This window comes from Caloenas nicobarica, chromosome 1 (assembly GCF_036013445.1).
Source record: "Caloenas nicobarica isolate bCalNic1 chromosome 1, bCalNic1.hap1, whole genome shotgun sequence".
Lineage (NCBI taxonomy): Eukaryota > Metazoa > Chordata > Aves > Columbiformes > Columbidae > Caloenas > Caloenas nicobarica.
The window spans coordinates 29,838,294-29,857,820 of record NC_088245.1 but is presented as its reverse complement, the minus strand read 5'-3'; the positions used below and the strand labels follow the sequence as shown (position 1 = coordinate 29,857,820).

The following is a 19,527-nucleotide window of genomic DNA, read 5'->3' as shown; positions in this document are numbered from 1 at the left end:
ACAAAGAAACAGAAAATTTTCCTCTTGGTTCAGCAACTATTTGTGTGCTTTCCACCACAGACTGTTTTCGCATTCAAGTAACATTTGAGCCTCACTCATCTTTATGTCATTTCTTTGCCAGTTTGCTCCAGGAAAGTTCCTCTCTCTCACAACAAGAAACGAACTAATAATATTAAATAAATTCACCTCTATTCAAATCTTGCTAAGGTGTTAATGGCAAACACCCTCCATGCTATTCCACTAATATTTTGCTACCTTAATTGGTTTTGGTGGTCCCAAATTGTTTTTATGTGTTTATATATTTCTTCTTTGTTTTGCTTCATGCTGTACTAGTATGGAATGGTTTGGACCAAAGACATCCTTGAGTTGCAACACATGCGTCAAAGACACGTCCCAAAGGTCAACGACAAATGACGGGTCTTATTATCCCTTCTGTCAGGAATTTTGAAGAAGCAAGCATTACAAATCCAGTGAACTGCATTTGTCTTTTGGATAATTAAACGGACTTCTAAACTTCAGTTGAGGAGTAGCAAGACTAGTTGAAGCTGTCAGTTCATACCAGAAAAATACTTCTTTACAGGTTTGCTGGAGGAACTTGGTTGAAGATAGTTGACACTGGATATTAGGGATTTGTTGGGGGATTAAAGAAGAACAAGAAAGCAAATGTAAGACACTCACTTCAAAGCACTTATTTCAAGGGAAACGCTAAGGAGGAAAGACATTGCTGAGATAACATTAGCGAATAGCCCAAGCATAAATGACACAAATAGAAAATCTGACATGTGAATCACAAGGGGAAGGGATAGCAATGTGTCATGTATTAAGAGAAATGAGAATATAAAATTGTGCCCAAAAATAGGCCCACTAGGAAAACGTAGTTTTGGAAAAGGCAAAAAGTCAATGCTGCTGCTAAATTTTGCTGAAGAAGAAAAACATTTCCAATGCCTTAATCATTATCAGATTTGTACATTTGAAATAGGCTACACCTGACCTACCATTCCGACCAAACAAAACACTTCTCAAAGTCTGTAAATTAAATCCAAAGTGCTAGATTTAACAAAAGGTTTAGATTCACACGTACAAGGAAGTGGTTTGAGATTATTTTTCCATCTCTCTCCTATAAAACCTGAGACATCAGAAATTGGTCTGGTTTAGAACTGCTGGACTTCAAAAGGAAAAAGCCAAATTACAGAACTAGATTCCTCTGCAAACAGGCTGCTTCTCTGGTTTCCAACACTCCTTCCAAACTGGGGTCACTCCAGAAAGCTGCCCCATTACTTTTGTGTTATTAATCACCAGTTTGGCTTTTTTTTAAGTGCGGATAGATGGATTACACCTCTGCCGTGCAATGGACGTTGCTCTGCTGCTGAACAGCTGCTGGATCGGGATGTGCTGCTCAGTGCTGAGAAATGAGTGGATGCCAATGCACTAAAATATTCTGACTTGCTGGATGGATCCTGAGTTTCTGGCAGGCAGAGATCCCTTCTGTATGTCAAAAAACTAAGTAAGATTGTATTGATAACTCATCCGTAGAAAAATACTAGGTGTTTGGGTTTTTTTGTTTGTTGGGTTTTTTTAGGATAATGAAATATAATTATCCAGCTAAAAATGTAATATATAAAAGCTGGTATACTTTTTTGCTAACATTAACTGATTGACTATCCAGGACTAAAATTAAAGCTAAGGAAAAGCTAACTGGCAGACAGATTAGATAAGGATGAGTTCTTATGAGATATGTTGATGAACACACAGACTCCTCTGGTTAGAAGGTCTCTGGAAACAGTTTGGAAATAATCCTAAAAAACCCTCCAGAGTACCCAGGGTAAGGAAGTTACAGATCCCAACAACCAGGAGTCAGCCTCCTTCCTCTAGTCCCCCTAATTTTAATATGCATGAGGGCTGATGGCATGTGGGAACAATTAATGAGAGAATGACAGCTGAGTAGAATTTCCCAGCCAGCTAGTAAAGCTGTGGCCTGATTCAGTCACACCCTTTACAAGTCCGGGTTTGGGGTCCTTCCCCACCCCACAGCCAGGCCAATAGCATAATTATCAGTTCATTTCGAGGACAGACATTGATGTTTGTAGACACAGGAAAATCTCTGAGAACTTCAGAAAAATCTCCAAACTTAAAAAACAGCAATTTTCAAAAATACTAATACAGTTGTTTACTAAAAATGTAAATACACAGATATTTTTCATCCTGTCTTTTTTAATAAATACACTACATCCTCTCAGGGATAACTGAAGTAATGCTCACATGACCAAATATCCACATGCTTCGTCCTATGTTCATCTTCTGAGCATGCAATAGGTTTTGGCAAATTTTTGTTTAAAAGAATGGGGATTTGGAAACTCACCAAGATGAATTTCCCAAAGAAGATCCTTGGAGAAAATATGAGCCTGTCTATTGAAAATATTTCCACCCTCTGAAGTACTGCTGAAATAATTGTTAACTCTTTCAGAGCTGAAAAGGGGATCAATATTATTCAGATATTCTACACCCTCTCACTCAGAATATGGTTTAAAAAAAAAATATGCCCTATGTCACACATCTATTCACATTAAATACAAAATAACTCCTGTACTGTGAACAAAAACTAGTATTATAACCCCAGACAACAGTGCAATTATTTATCAGTGAGACACTCAGGTTCCGGACAGCACTTTCATGCCTGTGTAAGTACTAGTATATTCATCTGATTTCCTAAATCAAGACCTTTAACTGAAGCAAATTTAGTCTCTGATTGCCTATTAGGAACCTTTGGGAAAAATCTTTTATTGGCTAACTTTTATTACTTTGAAGCTAATTGCTATGAGAATACAGAATGGATGTGCACAGTGAAACAGACCACTTACTATTTGCACACAGCTCTATTTTGAACACTTGCTACTACAGGGTGAAAATTAAGGCAATTATTTCAATTTTAAAAGCTGCTGTAGTTGTTGTTGAACACGTATAATCAATTTGCAAGCAATTAGCAATTTTATCATCATATATACAAGAAGTGCAAAGACAAAGTCATTCATGCACAAGAGAGAGCTAAACAAGATCTGTGATAAACACTGCAGAAAAAATAATATCTGTGGGGATACCAGAGAATGGTCAGAACCACATTCCCAAGCAAATACACAATATTTAGAATTTTGTAGAAAACTGTTTCAGTTACCAAGTGTAGTAAATACAGCAAACAAACAAGAACTTTAAGAATTTTATACAGAGCAACGGTAAAGAGCACAAACATGTCTTTCTATCTGCTGCTCCTTATATCGAATATATAAGATTGTTTTTAGTAGTAAATGCGTGTTCGCTTAAAGGAAGAGAAGTGGTACAACAAAAAAGCAATATGCACCTAATTGAAACCAAACTGCCAGACCCTAAAGCCTGCAATAAGTATTTCATTAAAAAAATCTACGACAAACAGATAAAGAGGTTTCGTAAAGCAGCTGGGTTTTGATAGTTGATTCCAAGAGTGCTGCATTTGATTCCAATATCCTGTTAACCTAAAAAGCATTCTTGAAATCAGTGGTTTAGCATGCTGCATTGGTTTCCATCTGGGTATAAAAAAATATGCAGAAAACCAGTTCGTAAAATGGATAGAAGTTAAGCTATTTTTGAGTACATCCATGCTTGCTTGGCATGGAAAAGGCCAGCTATCGCACCCATTTGAACTCATCATGTTTTAAGTAATCAACATATCCTACCATTTTGTGTGAGTTTAGTGGAGCAGAGAAAGGACGTAATCCAGAAGGACTCTTTAGTGGTTTTTACTGCTTGGCTGTTGTTTCCTAGGAAAATTCCCTTTGAAAATGGGAGTTTGAGGTAGCGACCAGAATCCTGAAGGTTTGTGTTTTCTTCACACTGTGAAAACAAACCGGTTAAAATAACTGTACTGCACAAAGGACCCAATCTCCAAATTATGTTATTGTATTACTGTTTCTCTGCCAGAAATTGAAGAATTTTTACTATGCCTGTTGCAAGTTTGGTTTTGGATCATAGCTTCAAATCTGACATTGAAGTCCAAGAAATTTGCACAGGTTATTTCAAATGAATAGCTACAAATTTTAGTGTTAAAATATAAAATTTATCTGGGAGAATATAAAATCCTCTGAACAAAGAGATAACTGTTAAATGTATTCCACAAAAACTGAATTATCTCTAAAAATGACAATATCGAGTAGATCTGCATAAATGAGCTTGCTTGATTTTCCAGCTTCAGCAATTCAGTAAGAGGGTATCATGGGTTTCACTTTTTGTGTTTTAATTGAACTTACCTTTGTGAAATCCATTATAAATACCATGTAATATAATAGTAAGACTCAGTAAAACCAGTGCACTGATGCAATTGCAGTTTGTAACAAGAATTAATATTAAACAATCAGCAACGGATATTTTAATGGTGACAGGACAATCACTCATTTGGTAATACAGACTTTTCTCAACCTAATGGTTCTGGGCATTTAAAGTGTGTTCCAGACGAATCATTACAGCTAATGATTACTAATTCAAATTACCTTGTGTACAATGAGTTCATGGGTGCCATCTGGCAGAGTCCTCCCATTTTCCTGCATCAGAGGCACGAAAGAAAAGCCGAACAACTTCTTCTCACCCTTTTCTTTCGCTGAAATACATATGTAAATAGCAGCGTTTAAAGTTAATATTTACATTTTAGACAAAATAAATGGATATAATGCAACATAAGAAAGTATACTGGAAGCTATTTGCAGCTAATCAGACTAAGATTACTTTAAATTTCTTTTCAGATTTGCACATTATCTCCTGTAATGGTTTCTTTTATCTCACTGTAAACCAGAAAGTGGTATTCTGGAGTGATTTGGTATTTATTAACAACGAATAATGGAAACCACCAAATACGCAGTCTTAGTAATACATAGAATGCCAGGAAACCCAAATTAATGTGACCTAGCCAGCCCAACATGAAGAGAAAAGGATATTTTTTTCATGGCAATTATCCCCTATAGTAGCTTCTACCTATTTGTCTCCATTTCAGGTCAGCCTCAGGCTGCACTGCGCTTCTGTTTTCAAATAAGGCACCTGCCTCTGTAGATATGACTGAAGATGTCACTGTTCCTTACATGAATGTCAGGCAGTAGATAACATTTTCAAACTTGGATGCCTAAGCTCAAATTCCAAAACTTATCCATCACCTAAATATAAAGCAGACTACAAAACACTGAGATGGCACAGATTTTACTGAAGCCAATGAGTGCAGATGCTGAACACTCTTGAAAATCAAACAATTTTTCATCAAATGTGTATATATATGACTTTTGAGTCTGGATTTAACACAGCTGGTGTGGTGTAGGCAATCATAACAAAAATGTCCAACTCGTACTGCATGGGAATGCATATGCAAAAGTGTATCATCTATTTGAAACATACCACTGATGTTTTACCTTTATTACTTCATAGTTTATAAATGAAATCTTAAAAATAAATCAATGCAAATTTCTTCCTATATTACCTATTCCTTACATGTTGAAGTTTGTGTACCTAAAATCTAAATATACTGTCATTTACTGTGTGTGCCAATTTCCACAAAGACAATCTCAATAATCAAATCTTGCTACCTCTACATCACCAAAAAGAACCAAACAACAGCAGCAATTTTACCCACCTTTCTCTACAAGCTTGACAGCAGTCAGCACCATAGCTATCAAACCTGTCTCACATACTTTGGTACACAGAACGTGGACTCAGATCTCAGTTTTTACCTCAAAATCATCTCTAAAATTGTTCAGAATGTTTAGAGAATTTGGGAATTTTACTTTATAAGTAAAAAAGGCAACACAAAAGTGATGTTAATGGACCTGAAGTATCTACATATGTTTCCCATTGGCTGGATTGCTAAACATGCACTAAGAAACAGGTATAACTTTGGGGAATTCACTAGGTAAATTCTAAATTTACATTTTGAGATTACCTGAAGTTCTGTTTACATTAGCAACTGCAATGTTGTCTATTTCTATTTAATAAAACTAGACTGATTTCTCCTGGTATTAAGGCTTTACCGAAGCACTGAGCTCCACCAAGTAGAGCTGCAAGCCTGAGCAGCTGTGTCATAAAAGCATCACAGAGAAAATCTTTTTCCTGAGGTATTATGGAAACTCGTGTGCTGACTGCAGCTGTAACAGAGAGGACAAGCAGAAGTTGCGAACAGCACTTACTGGAACAGTGCCGGAATTCACAGCGGATGTGTGCTCCTCTGAATTTATCCACCGGGATAGGAAGTTTCAGCAGCTCAGCCCATCTGGGACCATTGTTATGATAAAGCACAAAGGAATGGTACTCGCTGGCTGGTGGCTCTCCAGAGCCAAATGAGATAAAATCCTAATGAAGAAAAAGTATTGATTAGAGATTAAAGGCAGATTGGTTCACTGGTGAAATGTCATCAAGGACTGTTCTTGCAAGGCAGACTATTTAATACTTACATTTGTATCATAAATGCCACATGTGTTATAATGCTCAATATCGTAAAACCCCACAAAAATAGCAGCACTTTGTTAATATTTGCTGATTAGAAAAAATGGCAAGAATCATCCACACTGCTGAGCATCTAAGTATTCTATAAGGGGAACTCGGTGATCAGGAAGGCTTAAGCAACAAATGTGACATGGAGCCCCATGACACAGAATGGTCCATCCAGTGCTATGCCCAAGCAACAAACTTGAACTGAGACAAGAACAGCCCAGGCTCAAGATCTTTAGCCCTCTGAAATAAGCCCGTAATCCTGCTGTTATCAGTGATATGTCCCAGCATGAAAAAATAAATATATCCGGATTCTCTGATTAGGAAGAAACAAAGCGTTGGTTGCCTTTGCAACATCCATGATGGTCTCTCCATAGCAAAGTAGGCCATGAGATTTTTTTAAATCCTGCCTTGGGAATACCTATTAATTCTCCGTGAGACAGGTAAGCTGTAGCTTTTCTCCTCAGGAATTATAAGGGATCACCTTTGCATCACAGTATCCCTTATTTTTTTTAATGTGTATACATAGAAAATACATATATATACACACACAGGTATATGTATTTATATACATATAAAACCATACATACATTGCACGTCATGCATTTTTGTGCCACTTCACATATACACATGCACACACAAAATTTGCACCAGACTGTTTGTATCAACCTTTCTTCATTTTGCTATCCACAGCCCTCAACATCATGTAGAGCAAGTGAAAAAAGTACTTTCAACAAAAAAGAAAATAAAAATGATGCTAAATATATGTGGAAAAGGTTGAAGGTGAACAGAAATCTTTTGGTACAGGAAAAAAACCAAACAAACAACTGTGAAAGAGTCATCTATTAATAATAAAAATATAAAACAGTGCCTGTTTGTAAGGTATCACCAGCAGTATGCAATCAAATCTGAAGAAAAGAAGGAACAATAATTTATTCTTTTTTTGATATATGGTGGTGATTTTCACATCAAGGATTTTGGATTTATTAAGATCAGACAAAAACCTGAAAATTATGGAAACACGTTCTGTGTAACATGAGGAAATGCATATCTACCACAAAGAATTATTGTGAAATCAAAAATTTCTCCAAAATTTGATCTTGTTTAAACATCTTAATGGAATCATTAGTTATTTGGTTGGCAATTGTAGGTGTTTATCTGAATCACGCAATTGATCAAAGAAATAAAATCAACATTCATTTTATAAAGGTTTTAAGCAAAATGGAAAAACTTTGAATATCTAAAGACAGCACAAGATGCAACCTTTCCAAAGCAATTTTCTACTTTTCAAACAATGCCACAAAATATGATTTACATCTGAAAAAATGTGTCAAAATTAACTATAGTAAGGAAAAACATACAACAAAGATACCTTTAAAATTTGACCACTGCTGTCCACGACATGCATTGTCACTTCCACATTTCTGGCCACACTCTTCCCTCCTTTCTCAAATTCTCCTCTTTCTACAGTGATATATAAATCATTCCTCATTTCACCTATTTAAAAACAAACAAAACAACAAAAAACCACCAACCAAACACAAAGTGTGCAAAAGTCAGTTCAACTCACTTCCATTTCGCTTTTAGTAATTTAGTAGACAGTCATCTTGTCTTCCAAACAAGGGATAGTATTACACCCACAATTTATCAGTATTTTCAGACTTTTAACAGTAACAATTGCTTTTGAACACCAAGAAAACTCCTTGAAGAACCGATTACAACTTTTTTACACTTAATCTCAAAAGAAAGTGTATTACTTCGAAGAAGCAAAAAACAAGAGGTTGGTGTTCTTTCCATTAGAAAGGCAGGCTTCCCAGATGGCTACCACTCAAATCTGTCTTTCTGATCTAAAAGATCTCAACATATTTTACTTTGACAGGGTGTTCCAAAGTTTGCTAGAAAAAAGTTAGCGAAGTTAGCTTGTTTTTTGCTTGTCGGAAAGGCTTCAGAGAAATTAAAATCTTCATTAACACAAACTACAAATCCAATACATGCACCATGTCCAAGATATGAAATACTGCTAGCATGTTTAAATTGAAACTCTTTGCACGTTCATACATTAACATGCTTAAGCATTCTCTCAGACCGTAACCAGATCTTCTGGATGAGATCAATGGTAATTTTATTTTTGTTTCAATTGACAAAAACCACAGAGTTTATAGTTGATGAAAGGAAGAAAGATTGTTTGGCAGTTGGTGGAGCAAAGCAGTACTGGTGGTGGCTGGAGTGGCGTGGTAGGGAAGCCCTCATTGTATTTGGAGATGCTAAAGCTATTTCTAAAAAGTGTAATCTATCTCTGGACAAACGTTAATTACTAGACCTGCTTGGAAGCAATTAGGCTTTCCTTATGAAAACTAGAAAAATGAAGGAGGGAACAGCATCATAACTAGCAGCATTTTCTAAAACTCTAATTTCTAGATTTGCTAGAAAAAGACATTAAGAATATATACTTTCATATAGTGAAATACAAGTTGAGCATAATTGGAATATCCTCTTTTAATAAAGCAGATTTTCACTGAGCACTGCTGAAAAGAAACCAAGCATGACAGCTTTGTGTATTTAGAGGTGTACCACTTCGAAATCAAATATGAGATGTATACTTGTACTGCAAGTAAAATTAATTACAAAATATGTAACTGATAAATAATTAATGTATCTTCTATTTCTGATGCCATTTTAATGTGTAAGCAGAATGTGACCTGCTTGAACTTTCAATGATACTGTCACGTTTCACATTTCTAGCATTTATCTTACCATATGCAACTCTCCAGTGATTTTTAAGAACCAGAAGCAAAGATCTTGCTACAGTCTTCTAATATTTTTATAATACTATTCCACCACTGGATACAAAATAATGAAATGGTTCCTCCAAAGCATAATCTAAACAACTGCAAATCTGCTATTGTATTACCTTACTATCAATTATCTTCCAAAATAACTGTAGACACAGGCTAGAATACAGCTAGACAGAATGAACAGAAACAAATATCACGACCAGATGGTATTCACTTAAGAGTTTTGTGTGAAGTTAAGGATGAAAGAGCTGAATTACTAATAAGTGTGTGCAATCATTGAATCAATCTCCTACTCCCAGTAGGAACCAGGTTCAAAATAAGCAAAAGGTGGTGGTTATTTAGGTAATGGACATCAAGATTTGTAAAAAACAAAATAAAACAAAACAAAACAGCCAAAACCAAACCAAACAAACAAAAAACCGAACAAAACCAAACAAACCCAAAGCAAACAGACAAAACAAAAACACTCAAACACCAAAACAACAAAAACAAAACCAGAAAAGTAACCTCAAAACCAAAGACAAACCAAAACCTTCCCAAAAGATGTTGGATGTTGTGAATGTGAGAAATGCATAAGAGTTCAAGGGAAGAATGGAGAAGTCATGGAACGACGAGCCACTAAAGAATATGAAACAGAGGATCACAAGCAGCTCAGGAAATCCCTTGAGCTGAAAATAGCTGGAGGCTGGGAGAGCGTCAGGGGTAATTACATACACACATATACACATGTGCAGTTCTTACTTCTCCTTAGGTGTATTTACACCATGGGGATAGATGGGCCTTTATATGACTCAGTAAAGCTGTTTATATGTTTATTCAAGTCACAAAATAACCCTTAAAACTACTAGATTCTGATTATTTCCACACCAGAATAAGATTTGATTATAGAAGTTTTGAAGCTATTAATACTCCAGTATATATGTTGAGTCCTTACTTAGCATATGCTTCTTCTAGAATCAGTTCTAGTTAGTGCTGGCAGTTGGTGACCAAAAAGAAGCTTTGTTAGATAACTAATTTTAGCCCACAACTCATAGTTGCATCAATTTCTCTTTAAAGATTAAATTTAATTCTATATGCATTTGTGCTACATTCAGCCATTATTTTTATTTATCAACAAGGAATTATTTCAATTTTCCACAGGGTCTTCACAGAAACATAAGCAAATCACTATTTCTACCACAAATTTCATGACCCAGCCCAGGTAAAACTCAGTGAAAGCCACTTTTTTTTCCTTTTTAAACAGAGTAAAATGTACGGGATTTAAATGCAAATGACACGGGAACAGGTTGCCAAGAGAAGCTGTGGATGTCCTGTCACTGGAAGTGTTAAAGGTCAGGTTGGATGGGGCTTTGGACAACCCGATCTAGTAGAAGGTGTCCCTGACCATTGGGGGCAGGGATGACGATCTTTAAAGGTCCCTTCCAACCCAAACCACTCCATGATTCTATACAAAAATAAGAAAGCTTTTCCTAAAGAAGTAATCAGAGCTTCACAGAAGTTAAGCAGGCTTTCAAAAACAGTGTCTCTATTTCAAGGTTTTTAAAAAAATCCAAATCCATTGAGTTTCACCTTTTTAATTACCAGAAGAAATCAAATCATAAGGAAAGAAAGACGGGGGAGTAGGATGTACTTTCACAAATATTGTCTTGTTCTCCTCTTACAGAACCTTGGCAGAGTTTGTAATCAGTGTCATGAGAGGATAGTTCAGAAGAAGTTTGTCCTGACCTACATCCATTCAGGAAGCTCTACTTTGTTTTCAATATCTCGAAGCAAATCATGACACGTGGGCCATGCTATTGAAAGAAAATGCTAGTTTTTCTCCATTATCATGCAAGGCAAATTAAATCCAAGAGGACATTAAGCCTCTCACACTATATGAGGAATAAGGATGATTTATATGGAAATGGATAGAAAAGCAGAAGGGTGATACCTGAAACAGACTGGAAAAATAATCAAAAAGAATGTAAACTATGGCCTATATATCAAGGGTATACTCTGCATCAGGCAGATATAACAGCAGTTTCCAGTTCTCCAAGTATGTTGCACATCTGACATGTTAATATTTACAAAAATGTAGGGTTTGGTTTAAATTTGGCCTTGCCTCTGGATTTGTACACACACATATTTCACTTTTGATTTTAAAAAGATCATTGTTTGCAGCCAAAATGTAAAAAAACCCAACTATATTTTACCAGCAGAGTTCAGGTAAGTGTACTGGAATGTTACAAACGTAAAGCTGTATTCCTGACAAATCTTTAGCACGATGTTTGTATGAACATATTACAGTAAAAGCTCATGAAATCAAAAAGTCAATGGAGTTGTAAAAATCAGACACAAAACCTTATCAGAAATAGATTTGGTAAGTAAACTTCACTCTGGAAAGAAAAAATGAAACAAAATTATAATAACAACTTAGACAAATAGATTAGGATCTAAATTTTCAAAATAATTTCACTTTCAATATATTTCTCTGGAGAGATCTTTAGCAATTTTATTCCTCAGTGTAGAAATGCCATTGCTTCCTTAACAGAAATTCTGTCTCCAAAAAATGAGATTATCTATGTAAAACTAAGGGCATTCTTTTATGGCTCCTCTTCCAGGAAGAACAATTCCAACTTCCTCTATAAAGTATTCAAACATCAGCCAATTGTTGAATTTATCTATATTCCTTTAACTGATCTTTTTAATTTATGGCAACTGTAATTACATATTTGATTACAATGCAGTCATTTTTCTATGGGATCTTTGCCTTAACCAGTATATGAGACAGACAATTCTGACAGATTGTCAGACAGATCTGACAGATCGTTTTGTTTCTACTTAAAGGGGCAACTACAGCCATAAGTAGCACTGAAAGGCAAAGCCCTACTGAATATCTGAGTTCTGAGGCCGACTTGGTAAGTACAAATGGTCTCTTCAGCTAACGTATCTGCATGACTCAAATCTCTCCTAGGTGTACGCGTACTGAGATCTATACACAGTCTTATACTTGACCAAATGTGAGGAATTTACACTGAAACAAGATGTTAGATAGTACAATACATCAGATTTTAATTACTGGTTGAAAACGTGCCTATAGAATTGAATCTTGATCAGACATGAGGAGACTTTTAATATGATGAAAAACAACATACTTACTCTGGCCCATTTCCATGTTGAGAAATACAAAGTCCATTTGTCTAAGTCTGTTTCAGTGAAAACATCCAATGGTTCTTTTCAGCACAAAGTCTGGTACAGGAATTACCAGCTGAAAACTATTGAAAACCATGTTCGACTTTAAGGTGACAAACCTACCTCTACCTATAATGAAGCTGTGTGGTATGAAAGATCTAGATGATTTGAAAGCATTTCTTTCCAAAGAAAGGGCAGCTCATTTTTGCCCGTTCTTATGGAGCATCTCCATCTCCCGACTCCTGTTGTGACAGTTTCTTTAAGCTTTCTGAATCCACCACGGCTTCTGGACTGCACAGTGAGCCTGTGGATGTCAGTATCCAGTCAGCAACACTGTTAACCATTACAGGGTCAAACCCCATTATAGGTCAGCCTTGCCTAGGACTGACATACACTTTTCTGGGTAAGAAAAGACTATAGAATGATGAACCGCACAAACTACGATCATTAAACATGTTCTGTGAAGCTAAACCACCTAGGTCTCCTTAGGTGTGCAGGGCACTTCTAGACACGTGGGTTATGGGCTGCGTGAACAGAAGCTGGACAAAAGCAAATTAAAGCAGCCATGTGCTGCACTTCTGTATTGTCTGAATCATTTCACTGCTTAGAAAGCTGCTTATCTTGGCACAGCTACTTTCTAGCCACTATCCCAATAAAAAATGAGGTTAGGATGTTACTACCAGCCATAGGAAAGGCAGAAGGCTGTTGCACATTGGATGTGAGATGATAAACAACAAAGCAGAAAACAACAACAAAAAAGCTGATGTTGGTCCCCGTGAGAGTAGAAGGTAATAAGCTGTCTCTTGGAACAGATGGAGGAACTGTAAGGATCAAGGTGTATCTAGGGATGCTGTTTGTTCTTACTTCAGACAATAATGGAACGCATTGAAAAAGGGTATCAATATATTCTGTCCTAATTACGGAAGTGATTCATTAACCTAACACGTTCGCACTACTAAGCACTCTACTATTTCACATATTGGGCTAATCAAAACCAGATTTTTAAATATTAAAAGTCTTTAGACTGAAGCACTCCTACAAGAGCTTCTGCTATGAATTGAGGGCTAGAGCTAAATGGGAACTGATAGAATTTAACAAATAAAAAAGTAAAGCTGCAGTGGTGTGAATACAGCTTTAACTTTCCTGTGCAGCACAAGTGTTGAGTGCACATTCTGCAGGGACATTTACTCTGGTAAGTGAATTTAATTGTGTGTGAAAGGTGTTGAACTGAAATGTCTCGGTTGCTAAATCAAAATGTGCACAGCACAGCATTGGCAGTACCTGCCCCTTCATATGGTCCTGCCAATACATGTCAGCTTTGACCTGGCAAAAATGTCTTGAAAGCACTATTTATAGGCTGAGAGGAAAAACTCCCAATCCTTCTTGCCCCAGATGTAGGTGCTAACCAGGCATATCACAGCTCAAGGTTTCTGACCTAAGAAGAAACAGAAGTTTCACGACTTCAACCCAACTAGCAATGAAGTGTGCAAGGGCTGAACGGGAGTGGAGGACAGAGAGTTGATCAGCATCAATTATATGAAAGAGGCGATAACAAGGAGCAGGAGGAAAGGCCAAGTGACATGACAAAACAACTGCAGACAGCCGGCTGGAGGACACGCTTGGCTAATGGAGATCAGCCCTCCTGAACGTGCCAACTATAAAAGACAAATGTTAAATAACCAGTAAAGAGAAGAGAGCCAGAAGTAATTTGCAGGTTGGAGATCACAACGCATGCTCAGGGGTCCTATAATCTCCACCACACAGTTTCATTATGCGATGGCTCTGCAGGCTCCCTTTCCTTTGTAGGAGGCTGCATCATCACCAACCAGGACCCGTGTACAAGCACAGGTTTGCTGCTGCTCACAGGGTGCATCCCCTGCTATGGAACCTACACCGCCCCCTCCCACTGAACCTCAGGTAACAGGAGCAACACAGGTAAACCTCTCATAAGGAGAAGGTCAGATCAGGACAAGTGTCAGGAGAACATTTGTATGAATATATAGTTTGCTTTTTTATTTTTCTAGAAATATTGGTACCTAACCTAAGTGTCAAAGTAATGATCCTTCAACACAAAACTGGTTTTAAATGTACATTGAGGAAGCTGTAATCACAGTTTCAACACAGATATTATAACAAGACTTATGTCATATTCCAACCACATTTAGAATTGTGGAATTTCTTGTAGCATATTAACATGGAACAAGGTTTTCAAGCTAAAGATAGCTGTCAAAGATCAAAGGCAGTTATCTTTGTCAGAAAGCAAAGCGAGTTTAGTTTGCCTGCTATCCTTGAAAAGCTTTCTAGCGAAATAAATTCCAATTTGATTGTTTAGTACTGTAACAAAACACAGCGTGATTGTATTCAAACAAGATAGAATCTCTGATAGTTACAGCTTTCAGCGTGCAAATCTAAACTGTCCTGACAGCAGCCACTAATTTAAAAATAATTACACAGAACTCAGTAGGAGTTTTTGTTAGGAACCACTTCTTTGAAAGCTTTGCTCAGAATTATAGGTCCTTTAGAACCATGAATTGAAAAGGACCAGAAAACACTATTTTTTTCAGAGAAAGTTCTTGTTCATTTACATTTCTGTAAAATACAAGCTAATGAGTTGCTTTGTTTTATACCCTAAACATGACCTGAACAGCTCTTAAAACAATTTCAGTTGTAGGAACCGAAAATCTCTGGATGTGGCACAGACAAAACGGTGTTATCCAGGATGTATATCTTGTGGATGTAAAATGTTTTAGAGAAAAGCTCCTTGAATACTTTCTAGAATAGAACAACAACTATTTAGCCACAGTCAATGGTAGGATCTCAAAAAAACACATAGAAGGTGATTTTCACTTGAGGAGAGGGATAGGTACCCTTAGTCTGCCTTGCTTCTTACCCTTGGAGTCAATCCATGCTATCTGCCTTTTAGCAGCTGGAATGGTCTATGATGTTACTATCCATGATGATACACTGACAACAACAAGCAAAACTGGAAGATAAAAGACAAGGGCAGCAAATCTTCGAGTCCTTTCTTAGTCCAGTGAACTTGGAACAGGGACAGCTAAAATTACGGTAAGAAAAAGTAGTTTACAGAAACACAGGGAATAACACATAAGAGCTCAATTCAGAAGTGGGTGGCCCTACGTCTGGGTGATGCACCACTGACCATGAGTATATAGCCTAAATTTCAACAAGTTATACTACAAGCTGATCATATCTGCAGTAGTCACAACCTGCAGGTTGTAAATACTAGAACTATCAAAATACATGTGATTATTAATATATACACTGAGAGGGAGGAAGGGGAGAAGAGATTAAGTCCTGGAGTACTACAGCAACACTGAACTCTTGCTAATGCCTTTCTGGCAGTTGACCTTTGATGATTTCATAGAATCATTGAATAATGTGGTTTAGAGGGGTCCTTTAAAGGTCATCTAGTCCAACCCCATGCAATGAGCAGGGACATCTTCAACTAGATCAGGTTGCTCAGAGCCCCATCCAGTCTGGCCTTGAATGTTTCCAGGGATGGGGCATCTACCACCTCTCTGGGCAACTTGTGCCAGTGTTTTACCACCCGCATCGTAAAAATCTCTAAATCTAGTCTAAATCTCCCCTCTTTTAGTTCAAAACCATTATCCCTTGTCCTTCCACTACAGGCCCTAATGAAAACTGTGTCTCCATCTTTCTTATAAGCCCCCTTTAAGGACTGGATGGCCATAATAAGGTCTCCCCAGAGCCTTCTGCCAGCTGAACAACCCCAACTTCCTCAGTCTGTACTCACAGGAGAGGTGTTCCATCTCTCTGTTTATTTTTGTGGCTTCCTCTGGCCCCTCTCCAACAGGTCCATGTTGTTCCTGTACTGAGGGCTCCAGAGCTGGATGCAGTACTGTAGGTGGGGGTCTCACCAGGGCGGAGCAGAGAGGCAGAATCACCTCCCTTGACCTGCAGGCCATGCTTTTTTTGATGCAGCCCAAGACAGGATTGGCCTTCTGGGCTGCAAATGCACATTGCTAGCTTATGTCCAATCTTTCATCCACCAGTAACCCCAGCTCCCTTTCCACAGGGCTGCTATTAATCCCTTCATCCCCCAGCCTGTATTGATACCAGGGGTTGCCAATACCCAGGTGCAGAACCTTGCACTTGGCCTTTGTTGAACCTTATAAAGTTCACATGGGCCCACTTCTCAAGCTTTTCCAGGTCCCTCTGAATGGCATCTCATCCATCAGGCTTGTCAATCGCACCACTCAGCTTGGCATCATCTGCAAATCTGCTGAGAGTGCACTTAATACCACTGTCTATGTTATTGGTCCCAGTACAGACTCTGAGGGACACCGCTCATCACTGATCTCTATCCAACCACTGACATTGAGCTGTCGACCACTACTCTCTGGCTGTGACCATTCAACCAACTCCTTATCCACCGAACAGTCCATCCATCAAATCCATATCTCGCTAATTTAGAGAGAAGTATGTTGTAGGAGACCATGTCAAAAGCCTTACAGAAGTCCAGATAGATGACCTGCACTCAAGCAAAGCATTTAACACTGTCCAGCATGGCATCTTTGTCTGTAAATTGGAGACACACAGACTGGACAGATGGACCAGTTGGTGGATAAGGAATTGGCTGAATGGTTGCACTCAGAGAGTTGCAGTCAAAGGCCTGATGTCCAAGGGGAGACAAGTGATGAGTGGTATTCCTCAGGGCCTGGTATTGGGACTGGTAGTGTTTAGCATCTTTGCAAGCAACATGGACAGTGGAACTGAGTGCACCCTCAGAAAGTCTGCAGATGACACCAAGCTGCGTGGTGTGGTTGACACAATGGAGGGAAGGGGTGCCATCGAGAGGGACCTTGACAGGCTTGAGAGGTGGGCCCATGTGAACCTCACAAAAGTTCAACTAGAACAAGTGAAAGGTCCTGCACAGGGGTCAGGGCAATCCAAGCACAAATTCAGGCTGGGCAGAGAATGGACTGAGAACAGCCCTGAGAAGAAGAACCTGAGAGTGTTGGTTGATGAGAAGCTCAACATGAGCTGGCAATGTGTGCTTGCAACCCAGAAATTCAACCATATCCTGGGCTGCATCAAAAGAAGCTTGACTGGTAGGCTGAGGGAGGTGATTCTCCCCCTCTACTGCACTCTGATGAGACCCCAATCTGCAGTACTGCATCCAGCTCTGGTGCCTCCAACATAAGGAAGACATGGATGTTTCAGATAGAGGCCAGAGGAGAGCCACAAAGCTGCTAAGAGGGCTGGAGCACCTCTCCTATGAAGAAAGGCTGAGAAACTTGGTGTTGTTCAGCCTGGAGAAGAGAAGGCTCTGGGGAAACCTCATAGAATCCTTCCAGTACCTATAAGGGCCCTACAAGAAAACTGGAGAGGGACTTTTTTACATTTTAGACTTCTCTACGTTCAAGTTCCTCAGGTGATCTCAAACCTGATTGTTTCTTTCAGTGGGAGGGACTCTGCTCCCCCAGTCCTTCCCTTGAGGTCCATTCAAGAGATGTGGGAAGAGAGCTTACCAGTGAAGACTCGGGCAAAAATGTTGTTGAGTACCTCAGCCTTCTCCTTGTCCATCATTACCAGTTTGCCAGTCATGTTCATCAGGGGGGATACGCTTTCTTTGACCTTCCTTTTCTGGCTGACACACCTGTCGAAGATTTTCTTACTATTCTTTGCATCCCTTGCCAAGTTCAGCTCCAGCTGCACCTTGGCCTCCCTGAACCCATCCATACACAACCAGGCAGTGTCCCTATACTCTTCCCAGGATACCTGTCCCTGCTTCCACTGCCTGTGCGTTTCCTTCTTGCCCTTTAGTTTGACCAGCAAGTCTTTATGCAGCCATGCCAGTCTCATGCCTTCCCTTACCAATTTCTCACACGTGGTCCACAGTGTATTTAATTTAAAAAAAAATCCAAGCAATCTAACATCATTCGTGAAAATCATAGTACAGAAGTATGTTATCTGAGAGATGGGTATCCTATAGGAGATCAGCTCAGCAAGACACAGGCACATTGCATTCCACAAAGAATTTCACCACTGTAAGAAGTGAAATCCCATTATTGAAACAACAACTTTTTTGTTTTGCATTGTAGAAGATACCAAAAGAATGGCTGGCTGCTTATCAGCAAATGTGTTCAACACTTTTAAGAAACAAAACAAATCTCATTGACATGCTTGAAGCTGCCAGTAAATGTGTGTCACATTTAAAGACCATGACAGCACCAGTCAGCTGCCTGTTCAGTACTTTCTCCCCATACAGCAATACTTTGACTTCTCCATTATTGTGGCAAAGTATTGCTATTTCCAAAAAGCTTTTGCATAGACTCACAAGAATTGTTATTTATGAGTAATATTCACACATGACTCGAGAATGAGAAAATGTTGTACTTGGTGCTTAAATATATATATGCAAAGTAAAGGTCTGAGATTGAGACGCTCTGGATGTTACTTGATAAAAACTTATTTGGGGTGGTGTGCGTGTCTGCATTTAAGTACATGACAGGGCATGGGCAGAAAGAAATATGACCATTTCTATTATTTCTATACTGCCAGCTAGTTTTCATATTATCACTGATATTCTTGTTTATGCAAGGCAAACACTAAAACAAGTCTCCATGCACTAGAATTTTAGGAGCATTGGTGACTTTGGTAACACTACTATTGGATTAATTAAGTCCTGGCTATTAAATCAAAGACAAAGATGAATAAACATTTCTCAGTTACACTACTGTTCTTTTTCCACAGAACATTATCTGCATTTTCAGTTTTATTACAGAAACTCTCAACAAGCCCTAAGAAACTGTCATCAGAAACCAGCTGAATAAGCAAATGAAATGCCCTTTACAAGGGATTCTCGAACTGTAATGCTTTCAGATTTCAAACGGACTGTAGATCTACCATGCAAGACTCCATTGCTCTGTGACTTCTTTTTTCTCTTCCTTTTAACAATGAGATATAAAGTAAGCTACTTTGGACAAGTGAAGAATAAAAGATGTATGAGCTTTTTAAAAAGAGAACATTGGCCTGTTGATTTTGTATAGCTACAATATAAAGAGAATATTTCCAACAGAATTTTGAG

At 38.2% G+C, this 19,527-nt stretch overlaps 1 protein-coding gene across 2 annotated transcripts in view; it reads right to left on the bottom strand.

Annotated features, from left to right (window-relative positions):
• DOCK4 (dedicator of cytokinesis 4) overlaps positions 1 to 19,527 on the bottom strand; it is a 237,028-nt gene that overhangs the window by 82,765 nt on the left and 134,736 nt on the right. For both annotated transcript variants that reach the window (XM_065633327.1, XM_065633337.1), the window contains exons 14-17: positions 7,862 to 7,986; positions 6,189 to 6,351; positions 4,515 to 4,621; positions 3,705 to 3,861 (exon numbers count right to left, since the gene is read on the bottom strand). In XM_065633327.1, the coding sequence (XP_065489399.1) occupies positions 3,705 to 3,861; positions 4,515 to 4,621; positions 6,189 to 6,351; positions 7,862 to 7,986 (552 nt within the window). The remainder of the gene's footprint in view (positions 1 to 3,704; positions 3,862 to 4,514; positions 4,622 to 6,188; positions 6,352 to 7,861; positions 7,987 to 19,527) is intronic.